The sequence below is a fragment of the Bolinopsis microptera genome, chromosome 7, assembly GCF_026151205.1.
Source record: "Bolinopsis microptera isolate Bmic1 chromosome 7, MBARI_Bmic_1.0, whole genome shotgun sequence".
NCBI classification, from domain to species: Eukaryota; Metazoa; Ctenophora; class Tentaculata; order Lobata; family Bolinopsidae; genus Bolinopsis; species Bolinopsis microptera.
In genome coordinates this window covers 19,431,938-19,455,444 of record NC_087078.1, presented here as the reverse complement: position 1 = coordinate 19,455,444, position 23,507 = coordinate 19,431,938, and the positions used below count along the sequence as shown (strand labels likewise).

Below are 23,507 nucleotides of genomic sequence, written 5' to 3'. Positions count from 1 at the left end.
CTTTATGTATTTTCTGTATTAAACTAAATTCGAAAGAAATTGCGACATTATAAAATATCCAGATATATATTTAAACGCACCATCAGATGATATGCATGGCAACTACACGGTATATATTTAAACGCACCATACAATTTCAGACCAGATGCACGGCAACTACACGGTAGTTGATCACACGTATGACACAGTAGTTGTAGGAGCTGGAGGGCTGGTCTCCGAGCTGCGTTTGGGTGTGCTGAGGCGGGCTTCAAGACTGCTGTTATCAGCAAACTCTTCCCCACTAGATCTCACACCGTTGCCGCTCAAGGTTTGCAAACTTCCTTCCTATATGTATATCTTTAAACTAATGTATATGTATATATTATAATGTATTATGTATAGTATATACATATATCCTATTATATGTATATCTAAACGGTTTTAAAAACGCAATTATACCTAAATTTCGTTTGTGCATATTTCAAAATAAATCAGAAATGTTTAACTAAACAAAATTTGCATCATTTGCTCAGTTGAAAGAGTAACTTATAAATTAGTTAATAGAGTAACTTATAAATTAACTTAAAGATTAACTTACAAATTACTTAATATCTCTGATAATTACAGGAGGCATCAACGCAGCACTGGGAAACATGGAACCAGATGACTGGAAGTGGCACCATTACGACACTGTCAAGGGAAGTGACTGGCTGGGTGACCAGGATGCTATCCACTACATGTGCCGTGAGGCACCCAAAGCTGTTATTGAGTTGGAGAACTACGGAATGCCCTTTAGTAGGACAGACGAGGGTTTGATTTATCAGCGCGCGTTCGGTGGACAGAGTTATAACTACGGCAAGGGTGGACAGGCTCACAGGTATGTACATTGTACTGTGTCTGTACATTGTACACATTACATTGTACATTGTACTGTGTGTCACTTGTTATTTAATTAACTTATCATATTTTAATATTTGTTTTTATAATGATATATACCGTTTAATTAAAGTTATTTTATCTAAGAATGTATTATTTTATCAATCAACTAACATATCAACAACATTTAATCAATAGTTAATCAATAAATACCATATCACGTGACTCCTATATCACGTGACACCTATATCACGTGACTCCAATATCACGTGACTCCTATATCACGTGACTCCTATATCACGTGACTCCTATATCACGTGACTCCTATATCACGTGACTCCTATATCACGTGTAGATGTTGTTGTGTGGCTGACAGAACGGGACACTCCCTACTTCACACACTTTACGGACGGTCCCTCGCCTACAACTGCAGCTACTTTATCGAGTACTTCGCTCTGGATCTTATTATGGAGGACGGAGAGTGTGTAGGTGCGTGGAATTATTATTTGTATAGGAGAGAAGGGGCGGGGCGGGGGGGACTACCCAATAGGGGTGGGGGTTGCACCACCCAATAGAGGGGGGGACTACCCAATAGGGGGGAAGGAACTACTCAATAGGGGGGGGGGGGGGGGGGGACTACCCAATAGGGGGGGGGGGTTGCACTACCCAATAGAGGGGGGTACTACCCAAATCCCAATAGGGGGAAGGAACTACCCAATAGGGGGGAAGGAACTACCCAATAGGGGGGGGGGGGGGGAACTACCCAATAGGGGGGGGGGGGGTTGCACCACCCAATAGAGGGGGGAACTACCCAATAGGGGGGGGGGGGGGGGGAACTACCCAGTGGCCAGTATATATCATATCTGCTGGGAAATAAGCAGTGTTATCAGAATCGTGAAACTATTTAATTGCAATGTTTCTTGTGCCATTGTAACCGTTTATTTGCTCATTTATTATCTTATACATTTAGTTGTGTGATGATATGACCCAGCTGGTTGAACCAGGTTTAAAATAATTAGACACGTGACAATTAAAACACAGTTATATAATCATATCACGATGAGATGTTGACTTCCTGAGTTATCATTTAGCAAGTGCATGTTATGCAGTATTGCACCTGCTAAAGAACACTGCTTCATGATCCCACTATTGCCACAGGAGTTACAGCTATGTGCATGGAAGACGGCAGCATTCACCGATTCAGATCACAGAACACGATCCTGGCGTCCGGTGGTTACGGTCGCGCATACTTCTCCTGCACCAGCGCGCACACCTGTACTGGTGACGGTACTGCGATGGTTACGCGCGCAGGACTCCCTAATCAAGATATGGAGTTTGTTCAGTTCCATCCCACAGGTATATCATATATCTACAGCTTTATATTGCAGTTACTTATTGCTCTGCTGGATCTGGCCGTGTAGGGTTACACTTCAGTTTGAAGCAGAACTATTTATAACAGTTCACTCAAATTCGTGCTAAAGTTTTTGCACTGCATTTGAATTGCAGAATGTGGATATAATAACTGTAAATTATGAATTAACCGTAAAATGTGTCAGTTCTGGAATTTTTTCTTTTGATCGGTAAACTGAGAGAATGATAATCTGTCAGGTGTGTACGGAGCAGGATGTTTGATTACAGAGGGATGTAGAGGAGAGGGAGGTTTCCTTACTAACAAGAACGGAGAGAGGTTCATGGAGAGGTAATTCTGAAGGGGGCCGGGGGGGGGGGGGGGGCTTCTGAAGAATCGTAATTCTGATTAAAACGTTTAGAAATTGTGGTCGGCTTTTTACAATTACTTGATGTTTCCACCATCTTACTATTAATGTCGATGTGTTCAGATACGCTCCCAATGCCAAGGATCTTGCATCACGTGATGTTGTATCCAGAGCAATGACAATTGAGATAAGAGAGGGACGAGGTTGTGGACCTGATGGTGATCACTGTCATCTCCAGGTACTTAACCAGCTCCTGAGGCCCTGAAAACAAAACCTGCTTAGGGATAACTTTTGAAAGTTAAGATCTTATGATAAATATTTTTATCATAACACTTGTGTGATAATAATCATTTAATATTTCCACAACTAACATTAAAACTCCCAGCTGAACCATCTGCCACAAGAACAGCTAGCACTACGACTGCCCGGTATCTCTGAAACGGCCATGATCTTCGCTGGAGTGGATGTGAACAAGGAACCCATACCTGTCCTGCCGACCGTGCACTACAATATGGGCGGTACACCCACTAACTGGAGAGGAGAGGTAAGCCTTGTTTGTGTACATTTAACGTTAATGTACGTGTGTACTTGGTAGTGTACATTGTGAAGTCACGTATAAAACCGGCTCCTTGCCAATTGCGTCAAATAAAATTATGTGCGCGCGCGCGATCGCCGAATTAAAATTTTCTAATTTCAGTTTTAGTTGTTAGCCTTTTGTTGGTCACGTGACACTCTTGCGCGTTATAGTTATAGCTGTACTGTACGCGTGTTCACGTAACAATTGGAAGTTATTTTCGGCCGCCGATAGCCGCCTGAAGGAATACTACAGTCCACTGTTATACATGTGATGCATAATATATGTTCACGAATATCTGTTAAACTAAGATATTGCAGGTGATCACGTACGATGAAGAGAGCGGCTGTGATAAGGTCATCCCCGGATTACTGGCCGCCGGTGAAGTTGCGTGCGCTTCCGTACACGGTGCCAACAGGTAAGACTTTATGTTCGACTTTCATTTTTTCGACAATATTTTCATTTTTTGAACTGATATGATTTTAGAACAAGAAATGCGGCCGATTTTCTTTTGTGGATGGCCGCTCAATTTCCCGATCCGTGACGGCTTATTTTATTATAATCTTACTATATATAAAGCGAGACGATATATATATATTTATCTGTGCCATTTTACTGACACCACGGCATCAACTTTAACGCGAATTTCTGCAAAAACCGTAAAAGAAATACAACTGAAACTTTTTTGACTGGGTCAAATGCTTTAATGGCCTCCAAATCAGCATGAAAAAATAAAAAATTGGCCAAGAAATAGGAGTTTTAGAGCCCAAAATTTGGTACCCCAAGTGGTGTCAAAAATGCGAATTAAATAAGTAATAATTGTTTTAGTCTCTTGAGTCTTGACACCATTTTAGGATTAGACGGGTTCCTGCTAGTCAATATAACCTGTGTCCCCAGTCTTTGCTGTTTATAAGCATGCAGATATAGCGGAGTGACAGGCCGAGCACCACCTAGTTAATTCCATGTTGAATTTGAAAATCGTGTAACCGTATGTTTATTGTTTGACTTTATTGTTTATGCAACCTGACACGGATCTGTGCAAAATAGTAATACTAACAATAATAACAATATGCTATCAATAAATTCCTAGTGGGATACGTACATATCATGGTGAAATTGAACGTTTATTTGGTCAGTTCAGTGCCGCGCGACAACAATTATTTAATTCAGAATATCTCGCAAAATAACTTTGCGCAGGCTAGTTAAGAACGTGGGCGACATATTGGCGCGCGGGCACGTACGCTCGCATGCACGCACGGTCGCAAAGCTTCCATATCAACAAAAAAACTCGATCGCCTACCCTTGTCCTTGACTCTTTTGTGCCTTCGGCATTTTGAGTCATGAATCAGGGAAAAATTGTAAAATGATAGTAATAACGTCATGCACTCCTTTTAAAACAATTGCTCAGGTTAGGAGCAAACTCTTTGTTGGATCTGGTAGCATTTGGACGTGCTTGTGCTCACACAATAAAGGAAGATTACACGCCGGGAGCTGCTCAAGCTGAACTCAAGGACAGTGCTGGTCAGTGAGCTATCTTCTTTAGTTTTAACAAACACGTAGATTATTTCTGATTTGTTTAAGAAGTGGGGTCAGCGAGGAGATGGTATGAAACCTGATTTTTGTCAATTATTTTGAATTTTGTTCCCCAGGCGAGGCCTCCATTGCCAATATTGACGAGCTCAGACACATGGAAGGAACCGAACCTTCTGCTAAAGTCCGACTTGAGTTCCAGAAGACCATGCAGAACTATGCTGCAGTGTTCCGAACAGGAGAGGTAAATCTTAAACTTAATTTTGAGCAATACAAATGTGTTTATTTAAATTTGTCTTTTATAATTTGATGTATTTAATTTCAGATCTACGTTATCTATGTCGAAGTCATTGTTTCAGATGATTCACTATTGAAATACAGGTATTAGAAGAGGGGGTAGAGAAGGTGCACGATGTCTACAAGAAGATGGAGCACCTCAAACTTTCAGACAAAGGAATGATCTGGAACACAGATCTGATTGAGACCATGGAACTACAGAACATTGCACTCAACGCTGTGCAGACCATCGAGAGTGCCTGTGCCCGCAAGGAAAGTCGAGGTGCTCACGCGCGAGAGGACTACCCAGACAGGTAACACTGGAGTATTTGATATTTCGGGAAGATATGTATTAATAATGAGGTTCTATCAAAATCTATGATAATTATATTGATTTAATTTAATCTCATACTAAATATAATTGAATGTCGCTCATTGAAATGTTTTATCTACTAGGGTTGATGAATTCGATTACAAGATTCCCCTGGAAGGCCAGGTAGAGAAGCCTATGTCTGAACACTGGAGGAAACACACCCTCTCCTTCCAAAATGCCAAAACTGGAGAGTGCACTCTTGAATATCGACCCGTAATCGACGTAACACTCGACGAAGAGGAGTGCAAGACGGTGCCGCCTGTTATTCGTGCTTACTAGAAGGGAGAGGAGATTGTTACTCAGTAGTTACAGACTGTTGTTACCATAGTTACCACTGCACTGTTGAGTGTTGCGGCACTAGAGTTACAGTTTACACCCTAAGTTATTTGTATATTTCATCGAACATAATATTATTATTATAATATTATATTGATCCATTTTTAGACTTTTGCAGACTAGATAAAGCAACGCATTTCGACTTTGGAGTGACCCTCCATGAACGATCCGTTATTTGGATTCGGATCGCGTAAAATGTCCAATTTGGATGATGCATGAATTCCTGGTCAATTACACAAACTTAAAGGACAGTAGAAAAGTTGTTAACATTTTTGGGATTATCAAAATTCAGTGAGGAGAGCCTCAGTGGCTGCGTGACCCGCAATTTTGTGAACCCTCTTAACGTTTTGTATAGTGTTGATGTATTTATTTTCGAATTCAATTGACCTCTAAAATAAAAATTCGCTATCCTTTGCATATAAATTTGGTATAATATCGAATTGAGAATGAAGAATGAAGATGAATGTCGAATAATGTAAAAGTTTATCATTTCATTCCTATGAAATTTCCAAAAGCTAACTTTAATCTTATCTAGGTAAAATGTTTGGGAACTCTGAGTTTTAATCTCAACGAAAATAGAACAAAAGCAGTGATAACAAAGAATCCGTCCTCGTAAAAATATCAAAACTTTAGACATCTCATTTGACAGAAAAGACTGCTGTTAAGAATACGATGTAGATTTTCGGTGAACGTCTCCAGTTCACTACAAGGCCTTTGTTGGAGCTCTTGACAGTAGCTGGAGCACTTGAGAAACTCGCATCACAACAAAATTATTTGAGGCACATATTATCAAATCTTTTCTGGGGTCGAATTCAGAGTTTTGATCATGTTCACAACGAAAGTCAGCGCAGACACAAAATCAGCACTTTTAAACAAATCGCGAGCAGATCGAGAGCGGCGAGAACAGGAAAAACAGCAAACAATCTCCGTCATCATAATCCAGAAACACTTCCGACGCTTCCTCTCAAATCGTGACCTCAGAAACCGTTACCTAGCCGAGCTGAAAAACCTCAGTGCCACTTGCACCGCAGCTGAAATGTTGGCAGCGTTCCAGAAAGTCCAGTACACGTCACGTAGCCATGAAGATGGTCACGTGCTGTGTGACATGTGCCGAAGAGCGTTAGACAGTCTGGAGTCGGGAAGGAAAGAGCGGTGGTATGTGTCTTTAGCCGTTTCTAAGAGCTGCAAAGCGTGGTTGTCCCAAGTTGGGCGGTTGTTGGAGGGAACTCTTATAGACCTCGATAACCATGTGGATATCACTTCTACATCAGGTGAAGTTATGAGCTTATTCCTTAACAATTAATTTAATCGTATGAAATAAATGTATTGCAAGGCTTGAGGATTAATGATTTCAACCGTCAAAATGAAATTCTAATATAATGCACATCTCAGGTCGTGAACGACTCTCAGTGTACCTCAGATTTTACATTGCCATGTGTGATCCTTTTTCTTGGAAGTTGTACTCAGCAGTAAAATCAAATCAACTGTACGGACAGCTCCTCGAGAAGTTCTCTACTAATTTCTATTCTAATCTTATATCAGGTTAGCAGATAATAGGTCGTAAGTGGTTTTTATATTGATTTTGTAGACAACGAACTTCGTTATCCTTTTATCTTTGTCTGATGTTGCAACTTGTTGTGAAAAAGAGCACTTCAGTAATTTTTCCTCGGATGACACCAAAATCCCAAAGTGCACCTAGAAACATTACTTAAACATTACTTATAAACTCTGACAAGTTTAAGTCTTTTAGCACAACCAGCCAAGACAAACTGACCCATTACCGTCAATAACGCAACACCCCACAACCCCGCAGCAATGTAATAGCCCCACAACCTAGTAGCTTTAGGAGTCAACATTACCATACACAACATGACCACACCACCACACACTACCTGAACTGTCTTTACAACCGGCAACAGCACCCGTCTGATCATCCCCGGTGCTACATTGCACCCTACCCACAACACCCACAGCACGCAGCACACGCTCGCACTGATCAGCACCCCTCCCCCACTCACTGCCATACTCTCTATCATCACCTTGTTCAGGCCTCCTGCTTCCCGGTATCTCAGTGAGCTCCAACAGCTGCCTACTGTAGTGACCCTGTCTGGGAAGGGGATCACTGGTTCTCTCCAAACCGCGTACACATCGTAATAATACCGAGTCCTGCATGTGAACCAAGGCCCGAAGAAGACAGAGGATTCCCAATACTCAGCTGGGTTTGTCTGGAAGGAAGGGAAGGGTCCCTGGGACCAGTAAGCAGAACAAATACATCCCGCCCACACGAGTAGTTGGAAGAAGTCAAGGAGGAGGAGGAGGTAGAGGAGAGGGTGGTGTTTCGGACAGTACCAGGGGCGGGGGAGTCTGGTGACACCCTGCTCTACTCCTGCTGTCTCAGTGTCTGGCATCTTCTTCTTCGGGCTATTACTAAAGGAGAAATGTGCAATATTTATTTAGTCCGGATTAATGTCATAGGAGACAATAAAAAGTGCTGATTTAAGTTTAACTAAGATTAATATATAATATATATATTTTTTAATACTTTCAACACTACTATGAGTATTGCTGAAAGCACTATATTATAACAAATAATTTGAGGATGACTGTAAAGGTATATTATACAGACATTTGAAGTCAATGCGTTGTTTTACTGACAGTTGTGGCTGACTAACAATATATATGTAATTTATATATAATATATAATATAATTATATTATATGTAAATATATAAATAATATAATATAATATATAAATAATAGAAATATTGTTAACAAAATTGAAAATGATTCGAATGAAATGTTTTTTTGTTGGTACACCTAAATTTGATGCTGAAGTACTTAGCTTACATTATATTATTACAGATGTTACAGATGTTATGTAATTTGTACTCATAATCTTGTGATGGGCGATTAAATCAGCCATTATCTCAAATAGAAATGGGGGCGGGGGGGCTGACCATATTGAAGTGTATTAAAGTATATTAAAGTATATCCCCGGCCCTAAATCGGGAAAAACCTATACTTTAATATACTTTAATATACCCAAAATTAGTCGAGCTATATTCTTCGTTTAGATATGCAATATAACCCTGTTTTTGGACTAGTACAAATTTACATCCAGTTTGGTAAAAAAAATAGCTGAGTTATGAGCTTCAACCCATATGCCCATATTTGGGCATACGCACCAAATTTGAAAGCTTTTGCCCAAAATTCGATCAAGTTTCAATATTTTTGAATGAGACTAACTTTATGTAAAAGATATATTCTGTTGAATAGTGGATAAGTTAAGTAAAATGACCTCGATGTCAAAATTGCACATATAATATCTCGGTTCGGGATACTAGTCAAAATAACTCTATCAGTTTTCAATATTTTTGCATGAAATTTTCGGAATCGATTAAAAATTGCATTTCAAGCTTATTGTGGGCAACAATTTTTGATTTAGGCCTCCAAAAATATAGGGATATATTAAAGTATATTAAACCCTAACCCTAACCCCCCCCCCCCCCCTCCACAGAAATGACTTATCATTCTCTAATCGACCGGGACAGTAAAGTATAAGATATGAGGAAGACACAGGACCGTGCTATCCATTCTACAAATTAGATTGAGAAAATTATATGGATACGGGCAAAATTGAACTACCCCAATACACGTACAAATACAATGTAGTAAATAATTGTTAGTATTAAAGTGTGATATACTGCTTGCTAGGTGGTATCCTGAACGCGCTACAACACCTCCTACTGAAGAACGTGTCCCGCTCAGAGCCTGTGCTCCCCACCTCCCTGATGTGCCTGTTGTCAGACCTCGTCATGCTTGTTTTCCAGAAGTCTAACTTCGACGAGTCCATTTGGCTGGCAATGTGGCTCAGTGTTTTCTCCACCCCGTCTTTGATAAGGTTTGTGAGCGACAGTTATTTGTTTCCTGCTGGATCTCTGTCAAATAACTGACAGATGACATTATCTAAATAACTTATTAAGTTAACTAAATAACTTAATAAATAATAACAAAATAACTTTATTAATTAACTTAATAACTTATCCCCTAATTTAGCATACAATTTACAACAGAACCTTGATTATTTTAGGGTATTTAGTTGTTTCCCTCCCCCTTCGAACTATTGGACCTTAACAGAGTATAGATTTAACCCCTCTAACAACATAACATGAACAAATGAACAATATTTCAGCCGGTTAAAGCCAGGTCACATGACCCAACTAACCGAGTACACTCTCACTGCACTGATGAGTTTAACAGCCAACACTGATAAGATCATAGACACCTGCTCTAAAGAGCAGATTCTATTTCTCCTCCTCAACTCAGTGCATCTCCTTTATCAGGTAAGGGTCATGTTTACCAATATCCTCAACTCAGTGCATCTCCTTTATCAGGTAAGGGTCATGTTTACCAATATCGTCCTCAACTCAGTGCATCTCCTTTATCAGGTAAGGGTCATGTTTACCAATATCCTCCTCAACTCAGTGCATCTCCTTTATCAGGTAAGGGTCATGTTTACCAATATCCTCCTCAACTCAGTGCATCTCCTTTATCAGGTAAGGGTCATGTTTACCAATATCCTCAACTCAGTGCATCTCCTTTATCAGGTAAGGGTCATGTTTACCAATATCGTCCTCAACTCAGTGCATCTCCTTTATCAGGTAAGGGTCATGTTTACCAATATCCTCCTCAACTCAGTGCATCTCCTTTATCAGGTAAGGGTCATGTTTACCAATATCCTCCTCAACTCAGTGCATCTCCTTTATCAGGTAAGGGTCATGTTTACCAATATCGTCCTCAACTCAGTGCATCTCCTTTATCAGGTAAAGGTCATGTTTACCAATATCCTCCTCAACTCAGTGCATCTCCTTTATCAGGTAAAGGTCATGTTTACCAATATCCTCAACTCAGTGCATCTCCTTTATCAGGTAAGGGTCATGTTTACCAATATCCTCCTCAACTCAGTGCATCTCCTTTATCAGGTAAGGGTCATGTTTACCAATATCCTCAACTCAGTGCATCTCCTTTATCAGGTAAGGGTCATGTTTACCAATATCCTCCTCAACTCAGTGCATCTCCTTTATCAGGTAAGGGTCATGTTTACCAATATCCTCCTCAACTCAGTGCATCTCCTTTATCAGGTAAGGGTCATGTTTACCAATATCCTCAACTCAGTGCATCTCCTTTATCAGGTAAGGGTCATGTTTACCAATATCCTCCTCAACTCAGTGCATCTCCTTTATCAGGTAAGGGTCATGTTTACCAATATCCTCAACTCAGTGCATCTCCTTTATCAGGTAAGGGTCATGTTTACCAATATCCTCCTCAACTCAGTGCATCTCCTTTATCAGGTAAGGGTCATGTTTACCAATATCCTCCTCAACTCAGTGCATCTCCTTTATCAGGTAAGGGTCATGTTTACCAATATCCTCCTCAACTCCGTGCATCTCCTTTATCAGGTAAGGGTCATGTTTACCAATTCTCCTCCTCAACTCAGTGCATCTCCTTTATCAGGTAAGGGTCATGTTTACCAATATCCTCAACTCAGTGCATCTCCTTTATCAGGTAAGGGTCATGTTTACCAATATCTTCAACTCAGTGCATCTCCTTTATCAGGTAAGGGTCATGTTTACCAATATCCTCCTCAACTCAGTGCATCTCCTTTATCAGGTAAAGGTCATGTTTACCAATATCCTCCTCAACTCAGTGCATCTCCTTTATCAGGTAAGGGTCATGTTTACCAATATCCTCCTCAACTCAGTGCATCTCCTTTATCAGGTAAGGGTCATGTTTACCAATATCCTCCTCAACTCAGTGCATCTCCTTTATCAGGTAAGGGTCATGTTTACCAATATCCTCAACTCAGTGCATCTCCTTTATCAGGTAAGGGTCATGTTTACCAATATCCTCCTCAACTCAGTGCATCTCCTTTATCAGGTAAGGGTCATGTTTACCAATATCCTCCTCAACTCAGTGCATCTCCTTTATCAGGTAAGGGTCATGTTTACCAATATCCTCCTCAACTCCGTGCATCTCCTTTATCAGGTAAGGGTCATGTTTACCAATATCCTCAACTCAGTGCATCTCCTTTATCAGGTAAGGGTCATGTTTACCAATATCCTCAACTCAGTGCATCTCCTTTATCAGGTAAGGGTCATGTTTACCAATATCCTCAACTCAGTGCATCTCCTTTATCAGGTAAGGGTCATGTTTACCAATATCCTCCTCAACTCAGTGCATCTCCTTTATCAGGTAAGGGTCATGTTTACCAATATCCTCAACTCAGTGCATCTCCTTTATCAGGTAAGGGTCATGTTTACCAATATCCTCAACTCAGTGCATCTCCTTTATCAGGTAAGGGTGATGTTGACCAATATCCTTCTTGTGGAGACAAGTTTATACGCAGAAATTGTAATGCAGCCGAATCATCTCCCGGGCCGCGCCGGGAGATGATTCGGCTGCGCATACACTGACTGCAGGCTATACATCACATCTCCGCAAGCAACCCTTGCGCACTGCGCGCATTTTGTTGTCATGGTAACGGACGGAAGTAAGCAAGGAAGTAAGGACTGACGACATATTTAAACCCACCTAGGTACCTCGTTCTCCAAAATCCCTCTTTTTCTGCAAAAACGACCATTCGTAACCTTTCACTATTGTCTTTTTACAAAAGGGTGTGAATGGAAAAAATTATTTTTGAGAACATTTTCCAGGAGAGGCGAAAACTCATTCTCAAAAATTGATTTTGAGTATTTTGGACCACATTGCACTGATATGAAGAATGATTTGGTATATCACTATTTTTGAATGGACAATTTTTACTGATTTCTCAGATTCAAAAATGATTTTTGAGTGGACGATTTTGAGAAAATGAGAAATCCATGCTGAATTTCTCAGATTCAAAAATAATTTTTGAGGCATTTTTGAGTATTCCCGGCGAAAATGGTCAAATTCTCAGATTCAAAAATACTCAAAAATACTCATGACCCCCCCCCCCCCTGTTGGTGAGAGCACGTACTGAGACACAACGTTTCTCTCGTACTGTTAGTGAGAGCACTAGTTGAACTGAGAGCTAATTTATTGAACCACGTGTATATGTAGATCTTAGTGCTCACTCAACCCCTCCCTGCTACTGGAGTATAAGTGCTCACGGTAGTTTTCAGATATTAAAATTATGTGAACTAAAACTAATTTGTATGTATCACGATCTTTGTAATTGTGAAGTTTAAATTTATCCCATAAATAGAGAGAAATATTGTTTATCATTTATTATTTTTATTAATTTTTTCAAAATATTCTGTTGAATTTAAAGTGATAGGACTGAAAATCAAATCCACCATTATTTGACCCACCTGAAATCCATATAGGAATAATGTGTCAAGTTTATTTCTGCTAATAATTGTGTTTCAGTGTTTTTGTATAGGATACAGTTTACTGAGGTCTTTTTCTCTTAAAAGATTGGTCATTGGTGCTAATCATAAGTATGATTGGCACCAATGACATTCTATCGAATATAAGATACTATTTCAAATTTAATCAGGCGCTCTGACAACGTAATGGAATGCGTGAATTTGAAAGGTACAACCCAACAGTTATATACTACTCCCAATAGGCACTCAAAGGAGGAATGGTGATAAAGTATCCCACAATAATAAGGACTTTGTTCACGCTGTTACGGGACGCTGGAAAGATGGTGTCCCCTAAAGCTGCGCACTGGCACCCTTTGTTAGGAATGTGTGACACAGCCGTGTCACCTCAACTAACCAACTCACTCCAGCTCCTTACCATTCAAATCAGACTGCTTCACTCACAGCTCTTCAAGAAGTTCTTTTTCCAGGTATATATATCATCTTTATGAGGAGTGCTAGATTGGAAACTGTCATTTTAATATTTCTCTAACCGCGTATGCATCATCATGGTTAAAAATCTGTTAATAGGATTTAGCACTTTGCACTATAATCAAGAAGGTAAAAGAATCTAAATAACTTGCAGGATTTGCTAGAAGCAGAGTTCTCTACGAGCAGTAAGTTGCTCTAATCTAAATAACTTGCAGGATTTGCTAGAAGCAGAGTTCTCTACGAGCAGTAAGTTGCTCTAATCTAAATAACTTGCAGGATTTGCTAGAAGCAGAGTTCTCTACGAGCAGTAAGTTGCTCTAATCTAAATAACTTGCAGGATTTGCTAGAAGCAGAGTTCTCTACGAGCAGTAAGTTGCTCTAATCTAAATAACTTGCAGGATTTGCTAGAAGCAGAGTTCTCTACGAGCAGTAAGTTGCTCTAATCTAAATAACTTGCAGGATTTGCTAGAAGCAGAGTTCTCTACGAGCAGTAAGTTGCTCTAATCTAAATAACTTGCAGGATTGCTAGAAGCAGAGTTCTCTACTACGAGCAGTAAGTTGCTCTAATCTAAATAACTTGCAGGATTTGCTAGAAGCAGAGTTCTCTACGAGCAGTAAGTTGCTCTAATCTAAATAACTTGCAGGATTTGCTAGAAGCAGAGTTCTCTACGAGCAGTAAGTTGCTCTAATCTAAATAACTTGCAGGATTTGCTAGGATGCAGAGTTCTCTACGAGCAGGAAAGTTGGCTCTAATCTAAATAACTTGCAGGATTTGCTAGAAGCAGAGTTCTCTACGAGGCAGTAGGTGCTCCTAATCTAAATACTTGCAGGATTTGCTAGAACCAGTCCCCAGAGTTTTGCTAGAAGCCAGAGATCTCTTCCGAGCAGTAAGTTGCTCTAATCTACATAACTTGCCGGATTTGCTAGAAGCAGAGAGTTCCTCTACGAGCAAGTAAGCTTGTCTAAATTCTAAATAACTTGCTGGATTAGCTAGAAGCAGAGTTTCTACTACGAGCAGTAAGTTGCTCTATCTAAAAAACTTGCAGGGATTTGCTAGAAGCAGAGTTCTCTACGAGCAGTAAGTTGCTCTAATCTAAATACCTTGCAGGGATTTTGCTAGAAGCAGCGTTCTCTACGAGCAGTAAGTTGCTCTAATCTAGATAACTTGCAGGATTTGCTAGAAAGCAATGTTCTCTACGAGCAGTAAGTTGCCTCTAATCTAAATAACTAGACAGGAATTGCTAGAAGCAGAGTTCTCTACGAGCAGTAAGTTGCTCTAATCTAAATAACTTGCAGGATTTGCTAGAAGCAGAGTTCTCTACGAGCAGTAAGTTGCTCTAATCTAAATAACTTGCAGGATTTGCTAGAAGCAGAGTTCTCTACGAGCAGTAAGTTGCTCTAATCTAAATAACTTGCAGGATTTGCTAGAAGCAGAGTTCTCTACGAGCAGTAAGTTGCTCTAATCTAAATAACTTGCAGGATTTGCTAGAAGCAGAGTTCTCTACGAGCAGTAAGTTGCTCTAATCTAAATAACTTGCAGGATTTGCTAGAAGCAGAGTTCTCTACGAGCAGTAAGTTGCTCTAATCTAAATAACTTGCAGGATTTGCTAGAAGCAGAGTTCTCTACGAGCAGTAAGTTGCTCTAATCTAAATAACTTGCAGGATTTGCTAGAAGCAGAGTTCTCTACGAGCAGTAAGTTGCTCTAATCTAAATAACTTGCAGGATTTGCTAGAAGCAGAGTTCTCTACGAGCAGTAAGTTGCTCTAATCTAAATAACTTGCAGGATTTGCTAGAAGCAGAGTTCTCTACGAGCAGTAAGGTGCTCTAATCTAAATAACTTGCAGGATTTGCTAGAAGCAGAGTTCTCTACGAGCAGTAAGTTGCTCGGCACCACCAGGGCGGTCTCCTGGAAGCAGCTCTTCTCCGGCAAGTGCGAATCCCGGCTACTCCTCCACGTTAGCGCGGTCTGCTCCCTCTACAACGTCGTCATCAAAACATTCCATCTCTACAAAACAGACATCCTAATGTCACTCTGCTGTTTCCCTGACTTCCTCTCCTCCCTCTGGAAGCTGGTCTACACGGAACACTCCCAGTCTAGCAGGACGCTAGCCAGGAACATGGCCACCGAACAAACCACCGACCCCTTTGTGCCGCTGTTGCTGCTGTTTTGTTCCTGTTTCGGGCAATATTTTGTGGTCTTATCAGATAGCGAGATCTACGAACAGGAGCAACCGTTCTCTCTCAAGCAGCTCGGTACTATTGGGGATTTCGTGAACAGTATGTTGTTTAACATCATCTGGAACCACTATGATGAACTCAAGAATGCTACTGGTATGTTCTTTTGAGTAAAATCGTAACATATGTCTCGATTGATAGAATCTTGAAAATCTACAGATTATAATTTCTTTCGATCATCGTTGAATCAAGCGACCTCATAATTATTCACACTCATGTTCAATGATCATAATTCATAAGTGAGTATGTTGTGTACGAACACACTGATCAACTGTTGTCCCGCAGTTTTAGAGCGCGTATCCACCTGCCATGGTTTGTTGATACTCCTACACGAACGAGATGAGCGTAAGCGCTACACCGCCACCAAATTCTGGACCCCCAAGGACGCATCTCCTGCTGCCATCATTGCTGAACTCAAAGCAGGTTATTCTCATTAATGAGTATAGTTAATCAAGTTCTTCAGGGAGTTTTCAGGTTTCTCAACCTTTCCTAGTTGAGTGTGTCCCACAACCAAGCACACTGCCTAGAAGTCCGGCGTTATGTTTTATAATTATCATGGACCTAAGTGGCAAGCTGCTCTATATCAACAACAAAAAATAGTTGACTAAGTGCTTCGCCTGGTGTTGCTTAAACTAAACACCTAGACTGATTTATTTTCGCATACTTGCTGTAAGAAATAGATGCTGTATAAATAGATCTCCAAGTACTGTACTATTGAGTTTGTTTACTGAATTTTATTTTCAGGAAAAGGTCGCGCTCACAAGATTACAGACTTTATACCTTGGGTTTTACCGAACAAGAAAAAACTAGAGTACTTACAGGGGCTTATCAAACAGGTGACATTACAAGTCTTTTCTGTTTCGAAATTTGTGTTAAACTGAAATAATATGCGACAATCTAGGAATTTAAGTATTAGCACTGAGTTTAATACAAGTATTAACTCAGATTTTGCTTAAATAACATTTATTTCGCTGTTAAAGCTCAATGAACCGCAGGAAAAAGCACTGAAACGCTCTGAAGACCGACGAGGAATGGAATGTAAAACAATCCTAATTAAAATACACCGGAGACGGCTGTTTGAGGACGGTTTTCAACACATGAAGTCAATACCTGATGACGTTCTCACGCACCATGTCAAGATTATGTTCGTTAATGAGCTAGGTATTTACAGTCACCTTCCTTTCTCGTTTAAACATCTATAGTTTCGAGATATAGATTAATGAACTGATGTACAACATTTATGTTGCCTGATTTCCGATAATGTTGGTAAGCACAAGTCAATGTCCCCACCCCCCCCCTCCCCCCGCCCCCTCCCCACACCCACCTACCCCACCCTTCTACCCCACCCCCTCCTCCCCCCATAATAACCCCTATCCGACTCTTCTAACACACTTATCTACAGGACTAGACGAAGTAGTTATAGATCAGGACTCCCCCCATAATAACCCCTATCCGACTCTTGTAACACACTTATCTACAGGACTAGACGAAGTAGTTATAGATCAGGACTCCCCCCATAATAACCCCTATCCGACTCTTGTAACACACTTATCTACAGGACTAGACGAAGTAGGTATAGATCAGGACGGTGTTCTGAAAGAGTTTCTAGAGGAGACGATACGTCACGCCCTGAACCCCTCATTTGGTCTCTTCAGTGTGACGGAGGAGAATAAGTGGCTTTACCCCTCACCCCTCAGCAAAGTTCACTACGAACACCTTGACTTGTTCCATTATGTTGGTGGGTTGTATAATGTATACACATAATGTATAATGTATATCCCCAGATAAAAATAGGACTATATTTAGGTTTTGGTGTTGTTATAAACTCAAGTATTCAGATATTATACGCCAACTCAAAGTCTTAACCATTTTCTCTGGCACAAAGCTAACTATCTGAACCCTCCTTTTCCAGGAAGAATCATAGCTAAAGCAGTGTACGAGGGTATTGTTGTTGACCTTAGTTTTGCTCCATTTTTCATCCGACAACTGCTCCACAACAAGAACGCTTTGTTCAGCTACCTGGACGAGCTGCCTAGTTTAGACTCAGAACTTCATAAGAATCTCATGTTTATCAAGAGTTACCAGGGAGACATTCAGGATCTTGGTTAGTTTTTTGTTATAGCGCGATAGAATCACAAATAAGGGCTGAAGTTAACATTTGCAATTGAATATAAGTCTAAAAGAATCAAGACTTAACTAGAAACCCCTCCATCAGGTCTAACGTTCTCGGTTGACGAGCAAGAGTTCGGGAAGATAGTAACAGAGGAACTAATGCCCGGCGGGAGCTTCACCCCCGTTACCAGCACCAATAGAATCAGCTATATTCACCAGATAGCGCACTATAAGATGTATACACAGATACACAAACAGACTAAAGCCTTCTGCGCTGGTTAGTTATTTATATGATTTGATGTTAGACTTTAGTACAGCCGCAAAAAGCTGGTCATAAAAAAGCTCGTGATCACAAACGAATTGTACTAAAAATCAAACATTTTGAGGTCAGCTTTTTTGTTGCTGTATGGTTGCATTTCTATTTCGTCGCTAAAAATATAAATTGAAATTCTTGATAAACTTAACATTTGTACGAAGGCTGTTCTTTTTAGATTTGGGATTAGATAAAACTTATCTAATATTTGATTGTTCAGGCTTCAGAGGGATTGTCAATGACGATTGGTTGAGAATGTTTTCACTACCCGAGTTACAAAAACTAATCTCTGGCGACTGCTCTTCTATCGATTTAACAGGTTTTTCTTTCTTGCTGTTGAATTTTTTCATCTCCAATTTATTATTTGAGACTATGGGATACTTAAATTATTTGACAATGTGAAAAAATTATTTTCACTTCAGAAGTTCATATTGTTATGTACAATTTACATGAACATCAATATCGTCAAGTTTATATTCCACTCTGATGGTGAAGTACAAATTAACGAGAGAGATATATAATATAATACCACTGTTACCAAAACAATAATTACTGTTATCCTCAGATTTGAAAAAGAATGTACGGTATTTGGGCGGTTACCACGGAAACCATCGAGTGATCCTATGGTTCTGGGATATAACACTGAACGAGTTCACAGAAGAAGAGAAATCAGCACTGTTAAAGTTTGTGACAAGTTGCAGTAGACCTCCTCTCATGGGTTTCTCTTCTATGTCTCCTCCTTTTTCTATTAGAGCTGTGGACGAGAGCGAGGAAGCTACAGATATGACACCAGGTCAGTAACCATGGCAACCACAACTGTTATTTACCATGACAACCACAACTGTTAGTTACCATGACAACCACTGTTAGTTACCATGACAACCACTGTTATTTACCATGACAACCACTGTTATTTACCATGACAACCACTGTTAGTTACCATGACAACCACTGTTAGTTACCATGACAACCACTGTTAGTTACCATGACAACCACTGTTAGTTACCATGACAACCACTGTTAGTTACCATGACAACTGCTGTTAGTTACCATGACAACCACTGTTAGTTACCATGACAACCACTGTTAGTTACCATGACAACCACTGTTAGTTACCATGACAACCACTGTTAGTTACCATGACAACCACTGTAAGTTACCATGACAACCACTGTTAGTTACCACGACAACTGCTGTTATTTACCATGACAACCACTGTTAGTTACCATGACAACCACTGTTAGTTACCACGACAACTGCTGTTATTTACCATGACAACCACTGTTAGTTACCATGACAACCACTGTTATTTACCACGACAACCACTGTCAGTTACCATGACAACCACTGTTATTTACCACGACAACCACTGTTATTTACCACGACAACCACTGTTATTTACCATGACAACCACTGTTAGTTACCATGACAACCACTGTTATTTACCATGACAACCACTGTTAGTTACCATGACAACCACTGTTATTTACCGCGACAACAACTGTTAGTTACCCTGAAAACAGGGTACACCAAACACCTTTAGTTATAACGTCTTAACCTTCAGGACAAGCGTTACGGAGCTCATTCAAGAGTTTCCTGGGACTACAACAAGGTTCCAGTTCGGGTAACTGCCGCCTCCCCACCTCCTCGACATGTTTCAACTTGTTGAAGCTACCCGTGTATCGCAGTAAGGCCACGCTTCGGGAGAAACTCAGATATGCTATTAACTGCGGGGCAGGCTTCGAGTTGAGTTGACCTGGAATTCTGTCCAATATTGTACATAGTTTAACCTCACCTGAATGTGATGTTTCTTGTTTTTTTTTGTTTTTTTTTCTACCTGTAGCACACAGATACAGTGACATGTTTCTAGATGAAATTAGAACCTTTGATAATTTTGAAATTATGATTTAGTTTCAGAAATTTATTAGAATTTAGAATGGTATTGATTGAATTAGACAAGTTGTACCTAATTTTGAGATAAACTTCTTGTAGCAACGGTTGCTTGAATTGAGCTACATATCGGAAAATGAGCTTTTATCTTAGAAGATACTGAAATTCGATTCCAGATCTCAATTCAGTTAATACAAATTAACGATTTTCCTTAAATTATTAATGAGTTTAGATTACTGCGGAAGAGAAATATTCATTCAACTTTAAGTTGAATGAATGTAATACATTCATCAGATGCAATCTTTTTTGGTCTCCACTTTTGGTCGACCGATTAAGGACGTTTGGGTTGTCAACGGTCACACGAAACCCTAACAACGCCAGAGGGCTATTCAAACCATCACTTAATGATATTTACAATTTAGACCCACTACACGATTCACTCTCAAATAAATGAGTGGCAAAGCTACTGAGTATAATATATGTAGCTAATTATCAGTGAGTCCATTAGTTGTTCATTCTTTTTCTCGATTGTTTTTTTACAAAATCTACTAAAAGATGTTTTTGTTTCAATGTATTGCCCTATCGCCGATGACTATACAAGTCTCACTATGCACTATAAGTATAACTTTAGGTTTCATGATTAAGAGATATTGTGAAATGTGAATAACTTATAAATCCTAACCGTGTGTTGATTTCCAACTATGCAATTTTTACTTTATTAACCGTGTAAATTACTCGCAATAAGGTCAGGATTAGCCTACTTAAATACTATACACAGTCGAAATTCGCAAAGTGCAAAGAATAGAATTACTATCCAGATTTGTATTCATGGGTAGAGAACGACTGTTCGAAAGTTTACTTTAAGTAGAATCTTAAATTGGATTTTTCAAATAATAATCAATAATGGCGCGCGCTATATCTCCCGCAAAAGCACATCTTATAGCCTGGGGAACCCAGGCTATAAGTATAATGTACATAAACACCGAATAGAGATTCGGCGGAATGACAGGCTGAGCTGTGAGTAGGGGGTGCATCATAAAAATAAACTTGCTCGGATTTTAAAAATTTTTTTACCATTGTTTTCTAGAGACAGTGAGAATTTTCACAATACCAAATTTGTCATACCTTTTTAGAAAGATCAGTGAGTTTCGCCCAGGTGCCATATTTGATGGTGCGCGGCTTTTGGAGTAAAATTAGCTGTAAAAGTCGCGAAATTTGACCAAATTCGTTGATTTTTGTCGTATTATTTGGATATATCTTCAGTTCCTTGAATGAGATCATTCTGAAAATTGGCGACGACCTTCCAATAGGGCTTTCACAACTGTCCGAAAAATTTGGTGGATATTGGAGTTGATATAGTGATCAAAATGGGGCAAAATACGCTGCTTTTAGCTGTAACATAATGTCTGATGGTTGGATATGCTTTAAACTTTTCGGACACTTTCCTTGTAAGTCTATGAGTAAGCTTACCAATTTTTGTTGCAATCGTAGGTCGGGAAGGATACTTAATATCTATTTGTTTGAAAAAATTGTGCTGGCCGAAATTAGCGCTAAAAAACCATCCTACAGTCGGCACGCGCGGCTCACTGTCGATGGCGCACTACCTACTGTGAGCGCCGCCCAGTAACCTGATCTCATATTCCCTTCACGAAGGAGTATTCCCTGAAAACAGAAAAGCTCGAGCTTTTTAAGACTATCCCACCCTTGCTCTATCCAGAGCCCTTTCGTAGGTTTATAACCTACCAGGACGCGCGCCGAGTTGGAACAAATATTTTACGAGTATCACCCGTTAAGAGCCCTTGCGATTGCAGTGGCGCGAAAGCACATGGTTAGGTGAAACCCCACCCCATAATTTGTAATTATAAAAGAGGATTGCGTGCAGCGAAATTACAGTAGGTAATGCGCCATCGACAGTGAGCCGCGCGTGCCGACTGTATGATGTTTTTTGACCATTGTAGGTTTACAACCTACCAGTCGCGCGCCGAGTTGGACTCTATATTGTATATGGAACAGATATTTTATAATTTTACGAGTATCACCCGTTAATTTGACCATTGTTAATGGTCTGGCGCGGCCCGGCGCGCGTTACTTGATCGTAGCACTTGCCATCGGGCCTAACATTTCGAGAAGAAAGCGGTGCGCGCTACTTCGAAGAAATTTAAACGAGTAACATCCGTTCGTTAAAATGTTTTTTAGCGCTAATTTCGGCCAGCACAAAATTCTTGGAACAAATGCGTATTGAGTAATCTTCCCTTGATCCAATATTTTTCCTTTCTAAAAGCAGCTTATTTTGCTCCATTTTTAGTACTATATCAACTTTGATACCCACCAAATGTTTTGGACAGTTGTAATTAAAAAAGCCCTATTGGAAGGTTTTCACAAATTTTCAGAATGATCTGATCTCATTCAAGGAACCAAAGATATTACAGAATAATACGACAAAAATCAACGAATTTCGTCAAATTACGCAACATTTTGCTCTAAACAGAGCCTTAATTGACGATGTCAATTCATGGCAGCTCGGCACGGCACAGTAGCGCATCTCACCGATCTAGCCAGTAACGCATCGCGCTACAAACCAGAGCCCTCTCCCTTGCGTCACGAAGTACGCGTATACACATGGCTATGTGAACGCAACATTTACACTTACTTTTGCTCCAAAAGCCGCGCACCATCAAATATGGCACATAGGCGATACTGATCTGACTAATCAGTAATCATTCCAAAAAGGTATGACAAATTTCGAGCGTGCTAAATCACTGTACAGTCTTCGAGATTGTTCTAAAAGGGCCCCCGACAGTTGAATCCGACTTCAATCGATGTTTTTTTCGAACGCTGATTCCGAATCACCCCCATGACATAGAATTAAAATGCTCCCCTGATGCCTGACGAGATATTTAATTGGCGAAAAACTGTCTCGATCACGTGATATGACCGGTGGAAACGGTAATCGTTTCCAATAATTTTAGTGTGTGTGTGTCTTGACGGATGTTACTCGTCTAAATTTCTTCGAAGTAGCGCGCGCCGCTTTCTTCTCGAAATGTTGGCCCGATGGCAAGAGCTACGAAGTAGCGCGCGCCGGGTCAGATCATTAACAATGGTCAAGTGTGTGTCCCTACATATGCCTAGATATGTGTGTAGTCGATTGGAGAACTGCGCCGCTTCGACGCGCCGCACAAACTAGCATTCTAGCAACTTGAACTAGTATTCTTGCTTCGTCGATCGTTGCTCTGCTTCGCAGAGTAGAGCAACGATCTCGATGGGTTGACACCGTCAATCAATGTAGTCGATTACTATATTAGTTTATTAGTATACTAGGACAATTGGAAAAATATAGTCAAATTCTAGAGTTCACAAAAAAAGTAAATCACCAAAAGTTTTCACAATTTTTTGGAAATTTTTGGGCGGTCATGAGCGTGAATAATTATGTCCGTGAAAAATTTGTCCGACGTCCGTGACA

The 23,507-nt window shown here is 40.1% G+C and overlaps 2 protein-coding genes across 2 annotated transcripts; both read left to right on the top strand.

Moving 5' to 3' along the window:
- The first annotated feature begins 143 nt into the window (after positions 1-143).
- Positions 144-6,060, top strand: LOC134819034 (succinate dehydrogenase [ubiquinone] flavoprotein subunit, mitochondrial-like). Its single transcript, XM_063828796.1, is given in 13 exon segments — positions 144-206; positions 209-307; positions 607-856; positions 1,211-1,344; positions 2,014-2,211; positions 2,464-2,554; positions 2,694-2,808; positions 2,956-3,114; positions 3,465-3,562; positions 4,553-4,665; positions 4,794-4,918; positions 5,056-5,264; positions 5,407-6,060. Coding segments are annotated over 13 exon segments (1,848 nt in total). The 5' UTR covers positions 144-145; the 3' UTR covers positions 5,603-6,060.
- A 128-nt stretch (positions 6,061-6,188) lies between these two features.
- LOC134819033 (ubiquitin-protein ligase E3B-like) lies at positions 6,189-20,603 on the top strand. Its single transcript, XM_063828795.1, has 15 exons — positions 6,189-6,930; positions 7,052-7,201; positions 9,373-9,559; positions 9,851-10,001; positions 13,271-13,495; positions 15,342-15,828; positions 16,018-16,155; positions 16,477-16,568; positions 16,728-16,893; positions 17,291-17,470; positions 17,645-17,836; positions 17,948-18,121; positions 18,378-18,476; positions 18,723-18,950; positions 19,722-20,603. Exons 1-15 carry the CDS (start codon positions 6,486-6,488, stop codon positions 19,910-19,912), a joined length of 3,105 nt encoding a protein of 1,034 aa, XP_063684865.1. The 5' UTR covers positions 6,189-6,485; the 3' UTR covers positions 19,913-20,603.
- The last annotated feature ends 2,904 nt before the right edge of the window (positions 20,604-23,507 follow it).

What these genes read in the sequence shown, in the direction of transcription:
- LOC134819033 (XM_063828795.1), top strand. Translation starts at nt 6,486, where the DNA reads ATGTTCACAACGAAAGTCAGCGCAGACACAAAATCAGCACTTTTAAAC. An exon ending in TGAACTCAAGAATGCTACTG is followed by an intron (nt 15,829 to 16,017) that starts GTATGTTCTTTT and finishes GTTGTCCCGCAG; the next exon opens with TTTTAGAGCGCGTATCCACC. An exon ending in AGCTACAGATATGACACCAG is followed by an intron (nt 18,951 to 19,721) that starts GTCAGTAACCAT and finishes CTTAACCTTCAG; the next exon opens with GACAAGCGTTACGGAGCTCA.